The 17,556-nt window shown below is 42.0% G+C and overlaps 5 protein-coding genes across 5 annotated transcripts; 3 read left to right on the forward strand and 2 right to left on the reverse strand.

Annotated features, from left to right (window-relative positions):
- Positions 1-5,195: 5,195 nt before the first annotated feature.
- K460DRAFT_296088 (fungal-specific transcription factor domain-containing protein) lies at positions 5,196-7,145 on the forward strand (the record flags this gene model as incomplete). Its single annotated transcript, XM_040929608.1, has 1 exon — positions 5,196-7,145. The coding sequence occupies one exon, from the start codon at positions 5,196-5,198 to the stop codon at positions 7,143-7,145; it is 1,950 nt and encodes a 649-aa protein (XP_040782921.1).
- A 45-nt stretch (positions 7,146-7,190) lies between these two features.
- K460DRAFT_360047 (fumarylacetoacetate hydrolase) lies at positions 7,191-8,218 on the reverse strand (the record flags this gene model as incomplete). Its single annotated transcript, XM_040932245.1, has 3 exons — positions 7,191-7,987; positions 8,038-8,119; positions 8,174-8,218. The coding sequence occupies 3 exons, from the start codon at positions 8,216-8,218 to the stop codon at positions 7,191-7,193; spliced, it is 924 nt and encodes a 307-aa protein (XP_040782922.1).
- A 2,715-nt stretch (positions 8,219-10,933) lies between these two features.
- On the forward strand, positions 10,934-12,859 carry K460DRAFT_296551 (MFS general substrate transporter; the record flags this gene model as incomplete). The annotated part of the gene is made up of 7 exons (XM_040929644.1): positions 10,934-11,183; positions 11,233-11,310; positions 11,357-11,548; positions 11,596-11,699; positions 11,756-11,774; positions 11,822-12,382; positions 12,429-12,859. The coding sequence occupies 7 exons, from the start codon at positions 10,934-10,936 to the stop codon at positions 12,857-12,859; spliced, it is 1,635 nt and encodes a 544-aa protein (XP_040782923.1).
- A 784-nt stretch (positions 12,860-13,643) lies between these two features.
- K460DRAFT_410953 (putative amino acid transporter) lies at positions 13,644-15,264 on the reverse strand (the record flags this gene model as incomplete). The annotated part of the gene is made up of 5 exons (XM_040937438.1): positions 13,644-14,057; positions 14,111-14,505; positions 14,561-14,752; positions 14,800-15,061; positions 15,115-15,264. The coding sequence occupies 5 exons, from the start codon at positions 15,262-15,264 to the stop codon at positions 13,644-13,646; spliced, it is 1,413 nt and encodes a 470-aa protein (XP_040782924.1).
- Positions 15,265-16,617: 1,353 nt separating this feature from the next.
- Positions 16,618-17,427, forward strand: K460DRAFT_360050 (uncharacterized protein; the record flags this gene model as incomplete). Its single annotated transcript, XM_040932246.1, has 3 exons — positions 16,618-16,638; positions 16,782-17,161; positions 17,346-17,427. 3 exons carry the CDS (start codon positions 16,618-16,620, stop codon positions 17,425-17,427), a joined length of 483 nt encoding a protein of 160 aa, XP_040782925.1.
- Between the last annotated feature and the right edge of the window lie 129 nt (positions 17,428-17,556).

Here is a 17,556-nt window from a genome sequence, read left to right on the forward strand (position 1 = left end):
ATCTTTTATATTACATTTTAAAAGTTTTTTTTAATAAAAAACTTGTTTGCTAATATAATTGCTGCTTTAGTATTTAAATAAATAGTAAAGTCTAGCTATTATTATTTATTTTTAATTTTAAGCTTTAACTTATACTAGTTTTATACTAATATTACTTTATTTACTAGTAGTAGAGCTTTTAACTTTACAATATAAAGTTATTTTAATAGCTTAAATACTTAAACTACTAGGTTAAATAGAGTATATAACAAGCTGTTTATTTTTAGCTTTTTTTAAGTAATTGCAAAAATATTATATAATTTATTATATATTTATTTAATATGCGTGTAAAGCTAATTGTTAAAAAAAAACTTATAGTTATAAAAGTAATAGTAAACTTAGTAACTTACTAGATATTCTTTTAAAAAAAAAAATTTTTGCATATATTTAATAAAATAGGCTGCTTTATTTTTGCTGTCTAACTGTTTAGCGTATAGTTTTTTTACTATTAGGTTATTAGTTATTAGGCAGGCCTATATATTTAAATTATAGTTATTTAAATTTTTATTTATTATACAATTTTTTTCTAATACAAGGCTATTAGAGCTAAGTTGTAATTTAAAATTATATAATTTTTCTATTTCTTTTTTAAAAGTAAAAAAAATTTTACTATTATATAAGAGTACGTTCTAAAATAGGGTGCTAAGCTTATTAAAGTGCTATTTTTAATTATAGTACATTTTTTAAATTTAGTTATACTATTACTTATTTGTACTAAAATATATATTATTTAGCTACTAAGTATTTAGCTGCTTTAAGTAGTTAAAGTTCTACTTATTTATATTTTTTTATATAAAAAGTAAAGCAGACTTATTTTACTATTTTCTTTTTTACTTGTTATAATAAAGTGCAGTAGCTGTATTTGTATTTTGCTATTTTTACTATTATTATATATTAGAATTATTTTTATATTATTAGAAATTGCTGTTGCAATAGCTTTAATTTTAAAAATTTAAATTTTTATTTAGCTAATAACTGCAATAAGCAGTATTATTATTTGCTAAGAAATTTAAGCTTTTATTTTTTTAATTACTATACTAGTAGTAGAAAAGTTACTTATTCTAGTTAAACTTATTTTAAAAAATTTTAACTAATATATATTTGCGTTCTTTAAGTATAAATAGAAAATTATTAAATTTTATATTTAATTTTAAGTTCTGCAAGTATACTTAAATTTGCGCGTTTAGTAAATTTTATATATATATAATATATTAGTTATTGTTGTTATAACTGTATTTAATATCTTAATAGAATTATTTAACTTTTAGAAACTATTTTATTAAAAAATATTTTTTTATTAAATTTTTAAAACTATATTGCTTTTTTTGTAGGCGGCTTAAAGCAATAAATAGTTAAACCTAAAAAAGTTTTAGCTTTTTTTCTTATTAGTTTATACTTATTTTTTTAATAACTTTTAGCTTGTATTCTAGTTTTAAGTTTAACTAGTACTAGAAAAAAGCTATTTTTTTAAAATATTAGTGCAGGTTATTATAAATAGTATATTTAGCTATTATTTAAAAAGCAATAATAATTTTTATAGCATTAATAAAGTTGCAGATATTTTAATAATATATTTTATTAAATATATTTGCTATATTATCCGGATGGTTGCGCACAGACATATTTAGCTAGAAAAAATTAATTTATTTAAAAATAAATTTTAGGGTACTGCTTATTGCTTTTACTTATATATTATTATTAGCTATTTTAGCTTTTTTTAGCGTAAAACTTTAGTTATTTTAATTATATTATAGCTATATTAAAAGGCAAAAGTTTTTATATAAAGCTTCTAACAAATACTAGTTTTATTATATATAAAAAAAGCTTTTATTATTAGTAAGTTCTATTTTTAAAAAAAGTCTAGTCTAATAGCTAATTAACATATTATTACTAAGCTAATTTAGTTATATAATATATTTATTATATTGCCTTTGCATTTGCTAAAAATTGCCTTTTAATAATAGTACTAAATTATTATTTCTAGTTATATGCATGTAGTATTTGTTTTTATTAAACTATTATTAAATACTTTGCACTAGGACTTTGTATTAAGTTAGTAGTAGTTAAGTATATATATATTTCTATAAATAAAAGTAAAGTTGATGCTAGCGCAGATTATACAACGCAGTAGGAGAATTTAGTATAAAATCACAGTTTAGGTGCTATACCCAGCACTTTAATATAGTATTAAGGCAGTAAAGTTTACACAATACTAGGCTAGCTAAATAGATTATTAAAATTAACAATCGCCATTAGCAGACCTAATGCGTTATTATTTAAAAATTGTAGAAATGTAATTATTAATTTTTAATAGTAACTAACTTGTTTAGGTAATGCTAGGCGGGTTAGATTAAACTAAAATAAGGCGTTTAGTTAAGTTTGCGGACTATTGTTATTAAACTACAGATAAATCCTTAGCCTAAAATTAGGAGCTTGGTTTAGTTATAAGCTTGCGCTTTAACTAATATTTTCCTAAAAGGAAGTAAGCGACTTAATTAGTAATAGCATGCAGAGTATTAATTAAAGTTCTAGTTTAGCAAGTTAGCTTAAGAGGAATTGTAGACTATAGTATTTTGTATAGTTTTTAATGGGTTGCGATAGTTAAGGGCAGGGAGCTGCAGGCAGCAGTTCTAGATATACAATATATATATAAAAGGACGCCTTCCTTTTATGCAATTGTCTTATACTCTTGCAATAAGCTATATTGACTACTAACTATTATGCCACCAACGCTATTTATATAACACTTATTAACAATTTCCTTAATGCTGCTCTGCGTTCTATTGTGTTTTTAGCGTTTGCGAGGAGGCCTAGACTCTGGGCTAGTTCCTTGCTATACAAGACCGGCACCTTGAACCAAAGTATATATATATAATATTTTGCTAATATTATTTTAAAATTTTATAAGTATACTTTTAAATTTTTTTTGTATAATAAATTAACTTTACTATAGTAAAAATTTTAAAAGCAATTTTTTAATAGTAGACTAATTTTAAATTAGTTAATAAGAATTATTCTAGTAATTAAGTGCAATAGTTAGTAGTTTTTAGTAATTTTTTTACTATTATCTGCCTAATTGCGGTTTAGTTACTAGAATTAAATTTAAATTATTTAATAGCTGTAAAAATAGCTGCTATATATTATTTAGCTAGCAGTTTTTTAACTTAGTTATTTATTCTAATATTGTATAATATATGCTTAAATTTAAATTTTTTAAATATATTATAAAAAGTCCTTCTTTTCCCTATAAAATAGTTATAGTAGTATTTATATATTATAGAAAGTTATAAACTAGCAATTTTGTTATTATATACTAAATTACTACTTTTTTCTTATTCTGCTTGCGTTTTTATATAAGCTAAACTTTAGTAAAAATTATAAGTAATAAAGTTTATTATATATTTACTACTATTATAAAAATATATATAATAAGTGTGTAATTAATTCTGCGTATAGTTAAAAATAAAAAAAGTAATAAAATATTACTACTACTTTTTATTTTTTTAATTTCTTAATAAGTTTGCTGTATTATTAAATATATAAATAAATTTAGTAAAGTAAGTAATAATTAAGTGTAGTATTATTTTTATAGCGTTACTAAAATTATTATAATAGAAATTTTTACTATTATATAAAGTTATTTTGCACGCTTCTAATCTGCAAAAAATTATAATATAATAAATAATTATATTTATATATTAAAAAAGTTTATTTCGCGTTTAACATTTTATTTAGCAGCTTATTTTTTTTTTAAATATAGTAACTAGGCAAGTAGATATTTTAGTTTAGCTTAATTTTTAAAAGAAAGCTGTTTAAGTATAGAAATAAGCTAAGTTTTTTAAATTAAAAAAATAATACTGCGCTAAAGCTTAGCTTTAAATAGTATAAATATTTTATAAAATTTAAGTATACTAATAGCAATTTTAAATACTTTAATAAGTATAAAAAAGCAATATTTTAATAAATTATTTAAATAAGCTACAAGATTATAAGCATGTATAATAGTATTTTTAGTAAATTTTAAAAAAAAGTACTGCAATATAAAGTAGGGCCGCCTAATTATTATCTAGCTAATTAGGCTAATAAAAGCTATAAGCTATAAACTATAGTAAAAGCTATAATATTAGAGCAATTGCTATTAATTAATATAGCAGGCTATTTTAATAAAAAAAAAATATAATTAAGTTAATACTGTGCAGTGTATGTCTTTTTAAATAAAAAAAAGTAATAAAAAGCAAAAAAAAATAGTAATAATAAAAAATACTTTAGTAAAATTTAGTAAATTTGCTATTTTTAATATACTTAATAAAGTACTGCCGGATTTTAACTTTAAATAGTAATATTCTAAAAATATTTAATTTTTATAATAAAAATATTACTAAATTAGGAATTTTTGCGGGTACGTTTTAAAAAGTAAAAAAAAAATAAATAGTAAAAATTCTAAATATAGTTATATAATTGCCTAGTATTTATTAGTTTTTTTTTTTTACTAAACTATAGTTTTATAAATAATAAAAAAAGTTTGTAAGTTGCTAAATAAGCTAAATATTAACTTTTATAAAAATTTTTATTTAATTAATAGTAAACTATAATTATACTAATAAAAACTAATTAAAGTTTAAAGTTATTATATTGCTGTTTTTAAAGTTTTTTTAAAAAAATACTTACTGTACTTAGTAATTTCTAGTAGCTATACTAGTACAATATTTATTTATTATAGTAAGCTAATATTTTAGTAATAGTATTAAATATATTTTTACAGAAGTATAATTACTATATAAATTATAAAGTTTTTATAATGCTGCTTGCTAAGTGCGTAATAAAATATAGTTATATATTTAATTTTAAAATTTAATTTAAAATTAGTTATATTAAAGTATAAAGTTTCTAGTAATATAAAATTAAAATGTTATTTTAATTTTAAGGCTGCGCAAATTGCGGTTAGCTATACTAAAATTATAAAAAATATAAAAATTATTAAATATTTTAGCTACTAATTTATTATAATATAAAAGTAATAATTTGTATTTATAAGTTTTATTAAGCTAAACTAGCTGCTAGGTGAATAATATACCCTATTTTGGCACGGACTATCCTTCCTTGGCGTTCACGTAATATATACCGAAGAGGCCGAGGCGCATCGACGCCAGACTTCCATGATTCCCTCGACAAGCGAGCCAGGGGATGGCCCCAAGACACCGCTGGCTGGGCAACATGATGCGCCAGAAAGTGCTGCAGGAGATACTACAGCCCCTGAACGCTCAGAACGCTCAGAACGACACAGGTCAAGTGGCAGAGCGTCGCCTGAATCGAGAGACGCCCTTGTTGGCAACCTCTTCAAGAGTCGAGATGCGCCCTCGTTCTTCGGGTCGTCCTACTTCGGCCCCCAAGCAGCAGCCAAAATCATTGAAGCTCCGGCACCGGACCTTTCATCTGGAATTCGCCATGCCGCAGCATCAACCCATTCTTTCCGCGACGTCGGCGGTCCTTTCTCCCAGATATGGGATTTGCTTGGCTTGTTGCCCCGTAACAAAGCCAGCGTCGACCGCCTCGTTGACGTATTCCTCTCAGAACTGAACTGGGCCATTGACGCTGTGAACCCCACGTCTTTCAAAGCCAAATACGACGAGTTTTGGGAGAGGAAGTTTGGCTTTGATGACTTTGCGTCTATCGACCTCCGGTGGCTGGCGTTATTGTTCATCATTCTCGCGTACGGCGTCTTCCTGGACTGCCCGTACCCGAAGAACGGCGAGGTGCAACGCGAGTTGCAAGAAACATCGTTGCGCTTTTACTGGGCCTCACGTCGAGCCATTGTCATTGCGCCAACCTTTTATGGCGAGTCCACCGACCTTGTGCGAGCTGGCGTGCTAGTCACTCGCTATCTCATCCACTTGCGACGAGTGCCAGAAGCATGGCTGACGACAAGCTTTGCTATGCGCATGGCCCAAGCACAGGGCATACACATTGATGGCGAACGTTGGCGACTGCCTCGCAAGGAGACCGAAACGCGAAGGCGCCTCTGGAGTCACCTATACATGCTGGACAAAACCATCGCTCTTGCCATAGGTCGTCCTTTCGCAATCGTTGATCAGCAGTGCCTCGTCAAACGCGCTACTAACGTATGGCTGGACGACGAGAGCGATGAGCAGGCTGCGACTATTCCAGAGCTTCCACTTTCGGAACCGACGCTCAGCGTCTTCAATTTCCTCGCCCATGACCTTGCAAAGATCGTAGGAAACATACAAGAACGCTGCTTCGGCCTTTTCACCGTCTCCTACGACACCGTACTCTCACTGGATCGTGATATTCTAGATTGGGAGGCTAAGCTTCCCGACTATTACCACCTGAGCGACCCAGATATGTCAAGGGATCAGCTGCACCCATTCTTATATTGGAATCGGCTTCATCTTCACTCCATGTACCACTTTGCACGAGTGACACTCCATCGACCCTATCTCCTTCGCCAAAGCATCACGAATCGCTTCAGACATAGCCACGACGCATGCATATCGTCTGCTTGCGCCGACCTCGCAATGCGCATCGACTACTTTCAGCAACCGCTTCACGATCGCCTTAAATGGACATTAGGCCCTCATCACCTATTCAACAGTGCGCTCGTCCTCGGAATCATCGCCGTTAAAGACCCGCACTCGCGCAGATGTCATGCCATCCTTGAAGACCTCACCGCATACTGCGATATGCAACGGGATGACATCTGGCTGAACGAGTTTGCGCTTGCTGAAGTAAAAATAGTCGAGCTTTGCATTAAGAAAGCTACTCAATTTCGCGCTAACCGTGCAACGAGTGCAGCCGAGCCTTCAGCTGATACCGCTTCAAACGATCCCAGATACGAGCATCTACAGGCACCTGAAGCAGCCCCAAACGCGTCAAACCATGGTATGAATGCCTTCACGTCCCCCAACACCGATCTCAGCTCTGAAACGATTCCTGGACTTCCACACCTGGCGGCAGCTGGGGGACCGTTCCAATGGCAAGCACCATGGGGCGATCCAGCATTTCCACTCTTCGAGCCGACCGACTTACAACAATGGGAGCATGTACTAGATAGCATCACGCAGGATCAGATGCTGTTTGGTCTCCAGTGAAGCTGCAATCCTTACACGCGTTGATTTATTATATATACAACTGTACTACCTGGACTTGGGCGCCTCTTCATACTCCACTGGTGTGACCAAGCTTCCCATCCCGTGGCTCATCACAATTCTCAGATCATCTCCAGGCTTCAAGAAGACCTTCGGTACCTTGCTCACGCCAATACCATGCGGCGTGCCGGTCATGATAACCGTACCCGGTTCCAGCGTTGTCCCTTGACTGAGATATGCAACAATCTCCGGAATGCTGAAGATCATGTCGTTGGCGAGTGAGTACTGCATAGTCTCTTCGTTCAGCACCGTCTTCAGTTCAATGTCGCCAGGGGTTGGTATTGATGAAGCGGACACGAGGCAGGGCCCAAGAGGAGCGAAACCATCAAATCCTTTTCCGAAGCCCCATTGCGCGCCATTAAACTGATGGACTCGCGCTGTAACATCGTTGGAGCACGTGTAACCGAGCACGTAGTCCATCGCATCTTCCTTGTTTACATTCTTCGCGGCCTTTCCAATCACAATAGCAAGCTCCGCCTCGTAGTCTGCTTGGCCATCCGTTGCTTGATGCGGGATGATCAAAGGAGCATTAGGCGAACCGAGGCAGGTTGACGGCTTGAAGAAAAGAGTTGGATGATTCGGAAGTTCCAAGTTCATCTCCTTTGCATGTTTGCGGTAGTTTAGTCCGATACAGCGAATAGTGCCAATTTGTGATTTGGAGAGTGGTGGGAGTAGCCGGGAGATGGCGAGGATTTTGGATGTTGGCTGGACGTCTGATGACAAGACTGAAGTGCCGGTAAAAGCACGAACTTGGACAGTTGATCCTGATGCGAGCGCTGCGCCAACTAGGAATTGTTAGTTAGGGCACGCGACACCACCAGCATTAGAATCGTACCATCAATCTTCGCGTCAACAGGCTCTCCGATGTACTCGGCACTGTCTTCAGCTGCAATAAATCGTACCAAACGAGTCCAACTCTACAACATCGAATCAGCACGTTAAACGTAACCATTGCAGTCCTCGAGGCTTACCGTCGGCATTCCGCCAGAAGCGTTCGTCTCTGGCATTGATCCCATCTCGATGCGACACCAACAATCTTCGAACAATTGTAAACTCAGAACCGGAGCGAAATCCAGCGATGAATGAACAAACCAACTCCGAAGCTTACGATCCGAATACTTATTTCCTTGCGCCCCAGCGCATTTGTTGATCGAATTGCCACTGCCAAACCCCAGCTAAGCCTATCGATCGGCCGTCTGTCGCCCACCTCCATCGGCAAAATACAACAATCTCCGACAACGGCCTTTGCGACTCCGCTTGGCCCACATGCGCACGTGCTGGTGCCCTGATACTCGCATCTGGGGTACATAGAGTGGATATGAATACGGTTTTCGGAAGATAAGAACCGGCTGTTAGGTGGGTTCGTTGACTTTGGGGTTTTGTCAACGTTGAGCGAAGGCGGAACTAAGTTTATTTCCGACTAGCATCATAGAGAACTACACTATACTAAAGGGCAGACCGAATGCACCCTATCTGCAGCTTATTACACTAACATAAAATCGCGACCACCTTCCTTCCGGCTCATACATTTTGTCTCCGTAGCTTCCTTCTAATTCCTCCATCCCAGCTTCCTTGCCATTCATTCTTGAACGGCTCGAGTATTGATATTACCCAATGTTCGATCATCGGACGGCACATTGGCCCAGTCCGTTCATACCGCAGGTAAGAAATACTTCTGACCAACAGACTAACGCGCGCTTTGGCGTAGGCAGTACCGTAATACTCGAAGTGAGCTTGGCAAGCGTACGTGATGCGCTCGAGCCACTTTCGCCTACGCTAAAACCTTATTGACGAACACCTTTCCACATCACACGCTACTATCCACTCGCGAGCCTTTATTCCCTCGCAATGGATCTTGATCTCCCCACGGCGGTGAAGTGCCATCAAAGCCCGGACCGAATCCGGCAGGATATCCTGGATCGATTGCACTGGAACATTTTCGGTCCTCTGAGCGATATTGCTGTGCGCGACGGCGAAACGCTTACTCCTCTCCTGAACCATGCTATCGCACTTGAGAGCTTAGCAGACCCGCCTTGTCTCTAGGATTTCTATACACATCAATAGATGTCAACAGAAGCACTGCATGGATGAGACTGATGAAGAGGAATATCGATACCAGCCACCAGAGCCGACAGTCATCGAAAAGTACGATGGTTCTACTATCTTGGTTAGCGACTTCGTCACTCAAGTTCACGCGTTCCTAAATGCCAACAAAGACGATTTACAAATGCGAGGACGAAATGTACACACAACCAACAGAGCTAGAGGACGGCACAAAGTTCGTTGGGGTTGATGTTGATGGATCCCACTCTTACGAGGATGAGAATGGGGAGCCTAGTTTTTTCTCAAGACGCGGGAATATTCCAAAGGGCTCTAGGGTCTTTTTTGACACGCTATGTTTAACGAACCCGACACAGATGAGTTTGAGGCTTATGTCAGTTTGTTCGTTGAGGGAAATATGGGGACCACCTTTGAGCAATTCTGGGAGCATCGAGCCAGATAGAAGTACTGAAGAGCGACATACCAGCGAAGCACCGACCCTTGAGACTGTGATGTTAGCACCCGTCAGCCACCATCTGGCTGATCAAGTGTAGCACAGAGAGCTAGTTGGGTTATCCTTGAAGGTGTATCGAGCTTGATGGTGACTTTTTCCTTAGGAACTATGCCCTCTCATGCATTATCACCTTCAAGGATTAGATTAATATCCAATTCTACTGTTTGAAGCTCAACGTGCAGCCTAGCACCTTGCTAATATTTATAAGTACCTATGACATGACTAAAAGCAACGGTGCTTAACCCTGAATGCCAACAGCCGAATCGGCCTTATGTCGTGCCAGCGTGGATGGATGGTACAGAGAAGGCATAAGAACGATTGACCCACGGTATACTTTAGAACCGACAAGGCTGTCCTATTTAAGAGACATTTTGACCCGCAGAATCACCTCGCGAGCGGGAGATTGTGGAACACGAAGCGTTAGATCGTTTAATAAAGAGAAAGCCAAGGTTTGCCTGAGGTATCGCAGTAGTGCGCCTCCTTACCCACTACATTAGCGTGTGTCAGACCCGTGCTCACAGCTCTTCGCACAAAATAGTGAAGGGGGGAGGCGGGATCATGGATCCGAACGATACTGTGGCTAAAACAAATCGAGTTGATAATCAACTGTATTTGGCACCCTGTTGCTGGTTATACGCCTACAAGCCGCGAAGCGTAGACGAAGGATTTGATCCATATTCGAGTGATCATTGTGGCGGGGAATGATTAAGCATCGATATACGCGCATAAACGGGTAGATGTCCATACGGGAAGCTCCTGCAATCGTATTCGATTCCAGACCACCGGGTTGAGACCACCAACCAGGTTGATCAAGCTTTCTGGATCAATCAGATCAGATATCACAGTGTGCTCGAAGTAGTATTAGTTCAAACGCCTCTCTGTTTTGACCAACCTTGGTAACCCGAGCGTCCCTCGGTCAAGCGTCACGTGTTTCTCACTCACAAACATGTTTATGAAATGCAATGCCGTGAATAGTGTCGATCAGTGAATTACTAAGTTTTATGTAAGGCAACCCCGCAAACACTTCCCCGCACGCCAGACGTTTCACCCCTGTACTGTTGGAGACATGGGGCCTCCCCCACATTTTAGCCTCCAATGTAGGAACATCGTCGCTACCGGCAACAGATTCAATTTCGCATATTGCTCGATACCAGTCGTACGCACGAAAGACGTAATCATGCCGTTAGGAATCCTGGACGATACGAAACTCGAACATGTTCCGGGCACAGCGCCACTCAGTGAATTGGGCCGGACTGATCTCGAGGTCGCGCCTGGTATCGACCAAGGCCTGCTCAAGCACGATGCAACTGGGCAGATTGTCCTTATACCACAGCCTTCGGACTCCCCGAACGATCCATACAATTGGCCAAGGTGGAAGAAGGAATTGTTCACAGTTGTCATCGCATATGGTTGCGGCTGTGTAGGAGGTTAGTTGCCCATCTTTTCGCATGCCGTACCTACGCTGATGATGAATAGCTGTTGGACCACTGTTGACACCAGCGTTCGTGCCGCTAGCTGCTCAATTCGGAGTACCACTCCAACGCTTCACATTAGGTAAAAAAGCAAGTACAATCAACGATGGCGAGCTGACGGTTCCCAGGCTGCAATGGAGCCTGTATTGTTGCGATTGCCGCCGGCAGTCTGCTATGCAACACGTTGGCTGTCAAAGTCGGAAAGCGACCCATCTACCTTCTGACCACACTTGGGCTGGCGATATCGTGCTTCTGGGCTGCAGAAGTCAAGAGTTTTGGGTCATTGGCAGCAGCAAGGACCATCCAGGGCTTCTGTATGGGTACGTTAGATGGATCACCACTCCAAAACTCTCTAACACAGATGCAGCTCCTTTCGAGGCATTGATTCCAGCTTCCGTCGCAGACATATGGCATGTTCATGAGCGTGGTTTCAGAATGGCCATCTTCAACCTGGGTGTGCTAGGCGGTATCGTAAGTCGCAAGAGTCTCCCGCAAATGCAATACAATGAGCTGATCTGATCACACAGAACCTTGCCGGGCCAATTGGTAAGCGTGAAATCTAAAATTCACTGTTGCAATACTCATTACTATAGCCGGATCCGTTATCCAAACTGGCTCCTACCGCATAGCTATGCATGGCATGGGCGGAGCTTTCGTGCTGATGCTTCTTCTCGTCGTATTTCTCATGCCCGAATCTGCGTTCTCGCGACATGACGCGCTCAACATCGACACCAGCGACAAGACAGTCGACACTGGCATATCCGAGAAGCAGTTCGCGGAGCATATCGAGGATCGACCAGCTGCAAGCGAGTCATCAGCACCACGAAAGACGTTCATGCAAGATCTTCTTCCATGGTCTGGCTATTGGGACCACGTTTCATTTTGGAGAACCCTCCTGCGCCCATTTGTCCTCATTCTGTCCCCAATCGTTATGTGGGCAACGCTTCTCTTCACCATTTGCATCTCCTGGCTTGTGTTGATCTCCATCACACTGTCGCAAATCTTTTCAGCACCACCATACAACTTCTCTGTCAGCGCAGTTGGTGCGACTAATGTTTCGTCTTTTGTCGCATCAGTGCTAGCCACACTGGTCGCTGGAACGGTCATCGACGGTGTTGCAAAGTACATGGCGAAACGCAACAACGGAATCTTCGGTCAGTCAGACTCGTTCGTCTACTATCACTCTTACTAACTGTGCAGAACCCGAATTCCGGCTACCAGTTATGGCCACTTACCTAATATTCACAGCTACTGGTTTCTTCGCATGGGGCCAGAGCTTGTACAAGAGGGAGCCTTGGCCGATTCCAGTAATCGTCTGTATGGGGTTGATTAATTTCGGCGTTCAGTTGGGAACGACATCTGTGGTTACGTACGTCACGGACTGCCACCGCGAGCAATCGGCCGAAGCTTTTGCTATCATGAATTTCATCAAGAACATGTTTGCGTTCGGCTTGACCTTCTACGCAAATGACTGGATCGTCGTGCAAGGGGTAAGGAACTGTTTCTACGTCATTGGCGGTACCACCGTGGCTGTGACGTTAACGACTATTCCCATGTATATTTTCGGCAAAAAGGCAAGAAGCTGGGTGTTCAGGTACCGTGTACTTGATAGGGTACTGAAGACTAAATGAGAAGGCGGTTAGCGCGAATAGCAGGAATCTTGGGTGTATCTAACGAGATGAAGTTCCGCAGATGGCATACACAACTAACTAGTATTAATATAGTTGAGCTTTATTCTTGCTCTTTATGCGTAGATACCTCCTCATGTGACCGCTAAAACAGCCATTCATATCGACTTAGTGTTTCCCGGCCTGGAAGTGGCAGGTGTCATCTGGTGGTGTTGTTGGAGGGACGATGCGTACACAGCCTGGTCAACAGGAAAGCACAAATGATCGTGCACGAGAATTGAGATGGAACAAATGAGGGTGTGCTGCCATGCCACATGTACCACTCCAACTTGCATCTGCAAATGTAGTGTAGAGACTAGTAGAGTGATCTCCCCATGTCGTTTGTACAGCCAAAAGAACGTTAGCACTATTTGCGGACCGCTCCGACTAGCCTCGTGACGAGATTACACTCTAACTAAAATATTCTCTCGTCGAAGTACATGCGGTTTAGATCCTGCGCCTGTTATCTAATGGCATACCACACCGCTGTCACGTGCTGCTGTGAATCAAACAGAACGAGTAGCTCAACTTCATCACATTCAAGGCAGAGAGAAGCTTCGCAGTTCATTCGTAATGTTCTTGTGACCATTTCAAACTCTAGCTAAGAAGAGAATATGCCTCATAAAAGCGGAAACCCCAATGCCCGTGCTGTACGCCGGTGCATTTATTCGCCGACATGCTCATGGTATAAAAAAAGAAATCCAATCTTACGCCGCAAAGGCGACGGAGCACCGGAAAAATGGAGCTTCTATGACGAGTTCGAGTTATCGGCACAAGTCCAGGCGGCAGAGCCACCCGAGGCTTTGTAGCTGTCCATGATACCGACGATGGATCCGTAGGTACCAGCAATGGTCAAGAACCAACCAGCCGTGATCATAAAGGCGCACCAGCCAACCATGAACATCCACTTGGGGGTCCTGGCCTCGCGCCAATGGTCGTAGAGCCACATGCATCCCATGGGCTGCATGCACATGAGGGTACCGAGAAGCGCACCGACGAGGGAAACGAGTCCGCCGAAGACGGGAATGGCGCTGGCGACGATGTAGGCGACGAGCGAGTTGCCGGCCGTGCATCCAATCCAGGTGATCCAGTGCGTCTTGGTGTTTCGGGTGAGATGCTGGGAGCCGCGGAGGATGCGCATGAAGAAGTACTTTGCGGCAAACTAATCCAATTGTTAGCTGTACTCTTTCTCTTTCTCAAGAACGCGGTACTTACGTGAACGAACAGCGTGGTGCTGACAATCAGACCCGGCAGAGCAAGTCCGTAGCACACCTTCTTCATCATCTTACCCGCAGATCCGAGGGCGGGGGAAGCGACGTAAGATCCGCAGAAATAGTAGACAACAACACCAATCGCGATATAGACGGCGGTCATGATGGACTGGCACAAGATCAATGCGCGAGTGTAATGGCGGGGTTCGCGCATCTCGGAAACGATGTTGAAGAAGGCTGGAGTTCCAGCATAGGCGAAGACGAGGGATGACAGAGCCGCAAAAGCTTCGGCTGGTTTCGGCTTCTGGGTGATGGCATAGTCGGACTTCCATGGTCCAGGTGTTATAGGAGCTGCAGCAGGGCGCTCTTGAACACCAACTGATACGGTCAAAGTCAAGACTAGACACAACAATTAGTTCTGATAAATTCTTCAGAAAGTTAGGGCATGACTTACTCGCTACAAGGATACTGACTACTCCGATCCACGCAAGCCAAGAGATGCGTCCGAGGGTCTGGATGCTGCCCAGACTGAAGCCAACGATGGTGGCGACAGCGACGAAGACGGCAGTGCAGGCACCGTGGGACGAGAGAGCATTCAGGGCGGTGGCTATTCCCAGCATTCCAGAGCCGGCGACAAAGATCCAGTCTACCCACGATCAGTAAAATCCTATTTAAGGTATGGAGACGACTTACAGAGGGCGAAGGTGATACCGAAGAACTCATAGCCAATACGGCCAAAGAGCTTCCGGCCAACATCATCAATACCGTACACATCAGGGTGACGAATCTTGAAGACACCGACGATGTAATTGGACCAGCTGGTCATTACAGCAATGATCAACAGACAGATGACACCTGGGACCAATCCGAGGGAATGGAAGACTTGAGGAATCGAAAGCACACCCAAGCCAATCTGCGTCTTCAACATCAAAACAGTAGTTCCCTTCCAGCCGACCTAAACAGTATTAGCTTATCCTCGGATCAACGTGGATCCACATGAAAGCATACAGCGCGGTAGTTGGGGCCTTCTTCGGTGATTTCTCCAAAGACAGCATCGCTGAACGAGGCGCGTCTCTGCGAATTGACGGCATGAAGACCGTTCTCCTCGTCGACCTTCTTCTCGTCCATCTTCTCGTGGTCGTTATTGAAACCAGTCATTTTGGGCGAACACGGAAAAAGCTTCAGAAACGAATTGCGAGGCTACTAGAATGGAGGAAGCCTGTAGGGGCTAGTGATGCATGGAGGTCTGAAATAAAGTCACAATAGCTCGACTACCGTGTGTATGAATGTCAAGGGGACCTGCTGTCGAAGAGCAGACGAGGCGTGGAGGAAGGAAACAATTCCCAGGGGAATGACGACCTATTTACATGGCGGTAGGTGCTAGTAGTAGCTGCTAGGTCACCCAGGAACTCACAGACCAAGCGCACCTCTGCGCAACTTTGCCACGAGTAAGTTGGGGGCCCTAGTCCCTGTAAGATAAGACTCCAAATCCGAGCGTCATCGGGAGGGCTCCCGATGTCTCAAGGCCCGTGCGGCTCACCCAAGGACCGAATAAAGGACCGAATCATGTGGCGCCCGCGGAAAATCCGGGACAGGGTATGCGGGGAAGCCTCAAAAATGACGCAGTGTTCGTTACCTATCCATCGACATGCGCTGTTCGTCGCGGGTAAAGGCAGTGGAATCCCTGGAGAATGTCATCGTCTGGTAACGATACGACCAACGCGACACCGAGAAACCGCATCCTGAACGACTAGCAGCAATGCGCTACGGATAAGAGTGGCTGTACGCCACGGGCGCAAAGGTCCACTGAATTGTAGCAGTTCCACTGTAGCTACCGGTGCAAGGGCGGCTGGGAGAGCGCAAAACCACCAACTAGGAAAGTCAGAACGACGTCCGGTTCAAGACGGAAGCGCAGTGGAGTCTGGGGAAAAGGTGAGACTGGAGAATACCCCAGATATTATGTGTCAAAGTGCGTCGCAGAAGCCCTTTAGCTCGGTTGGAGGCAGCAAACCATTTCGTAATGGGGTGGTCGCGAGTGACCTGGGAATGGAGTCAGCCACGTGATTCCCCGCACTGCTTGCGTGCTATTCTACGCGGACAGAGCCTCACGATGGATTCAGCCTCACCCGGGGTGTTCCTCTCGTACATGACTTGGCGAAATGTGCCTCAAGGCTTAGCCACCCGATTCGGCAGTTTCACGTAATGATTTGGGACGCGGCTAATATCTGTAAAATGGTCGCTCGTTTACAGTACCTCGATGAATCCTAGGCCATCCTACAGCTCGTATTGCCTTCTCAACACCTGGCTCGGCGACTTTGGTGCTTACTGTCCTTCTCTTGACAATCGGATAGCGTAAAAACAGATACCGACTTGATCCGAGCGCAGAGACCCCCAACGTGAGCTGTACTCTGGTCCACACTCTCCACGCTTCTTATCGCAGTTGGCTACGACTATCTTTATGAAATAGCCTGATACATTCCTTTGGAGGGGGGGTAGATCCCAGGTGAAACAATGGTAGATGTCTATCCTAAGGTGTGTGGGTGTAAGGCCACTGTTAGACTCGGGAGGGAAGCCGATAGCCTTTTGGTCAAGCAAACCTAGTTCAGCCATTGTTCACGCGATCAAACGTCAATTCGATTTATAGTCTAATAGAATGTGTATCAATCCTATTCTAGTACGCTGCAGATACACCAGTACCTGACATTGGTGTTGTGCCCCAGGCCTCCATAGGTCGCCTTCTTGCGGTGCTGTCCATGAACGACGTCATATTCTCTACACCCCCACAGCAACACGACTCGAGTCCATTGGACAGGTCCCCCAAACCACAGATATCTTATCTTGTTGAACTCTCGCACCAGCCACCCCGAAGCGCATTCACAACCCATCCACGCGTCCATGAACCAGGTCGAGGCCTCGGATCTACAAAAACATGTAGCACAAAAGAGCGCCTCGTTGCATTTTCCAACACGCCACCACAGCAAAGAAACTCAAAGATGACCCCCATTCGACTGGTCCGTCTTCCAGCCTCTCTAACTGGGCAACCATCACACAGTTGGTGTGTGGACCCAGCCCGTCCGCAAATTAACGTCGCATGACTACTCGGCCCTTTGCGTCTTAGTGCCCCGGGGGCCCGTTCCAAGAGACCCACACAAATTGGCTTGGGCGCAGACTTTGTCGCAGGAAGTGAAAAAGCGCGCGACGTAATTGAAGATAGCGACCTGCTGCTGCTTATGCGCCAGTCACCCACCACCATCCCATCAATCTGGGAGGCGTTGCGCTTATCGACCACGCCGCGAGATGATGATGCTTGCGACCAAGTAAGTGACGCACACCGTCGAATAGAGTTGCGATGTATGAGCGCTTTCGTCTCATCGCTTATCGCCGGCGGGATCGCCCTTGGCCACTCCATCAAGTTAGCCAGCTGCCGAGGCAAATCGCTCCACATTGCGT

This window comes from Cucurbitaria berberidis (genome assembly GCF_010015615.1).
Source record: "Cucurbitaria berberidis CBS 394.84 unplaced genomic scaffold K460scaffold_7, whole genome shotgun sequence".
In the NCBI taxonomy this organism is placed as follows: domain Eukaryota; kingdom Fungi; phylum Ascomycota; class Dothideomycetes; order Pleosporales; family Cucurbitariaceae; genus Cucurbitaria; species Cucurbitaria berberidis.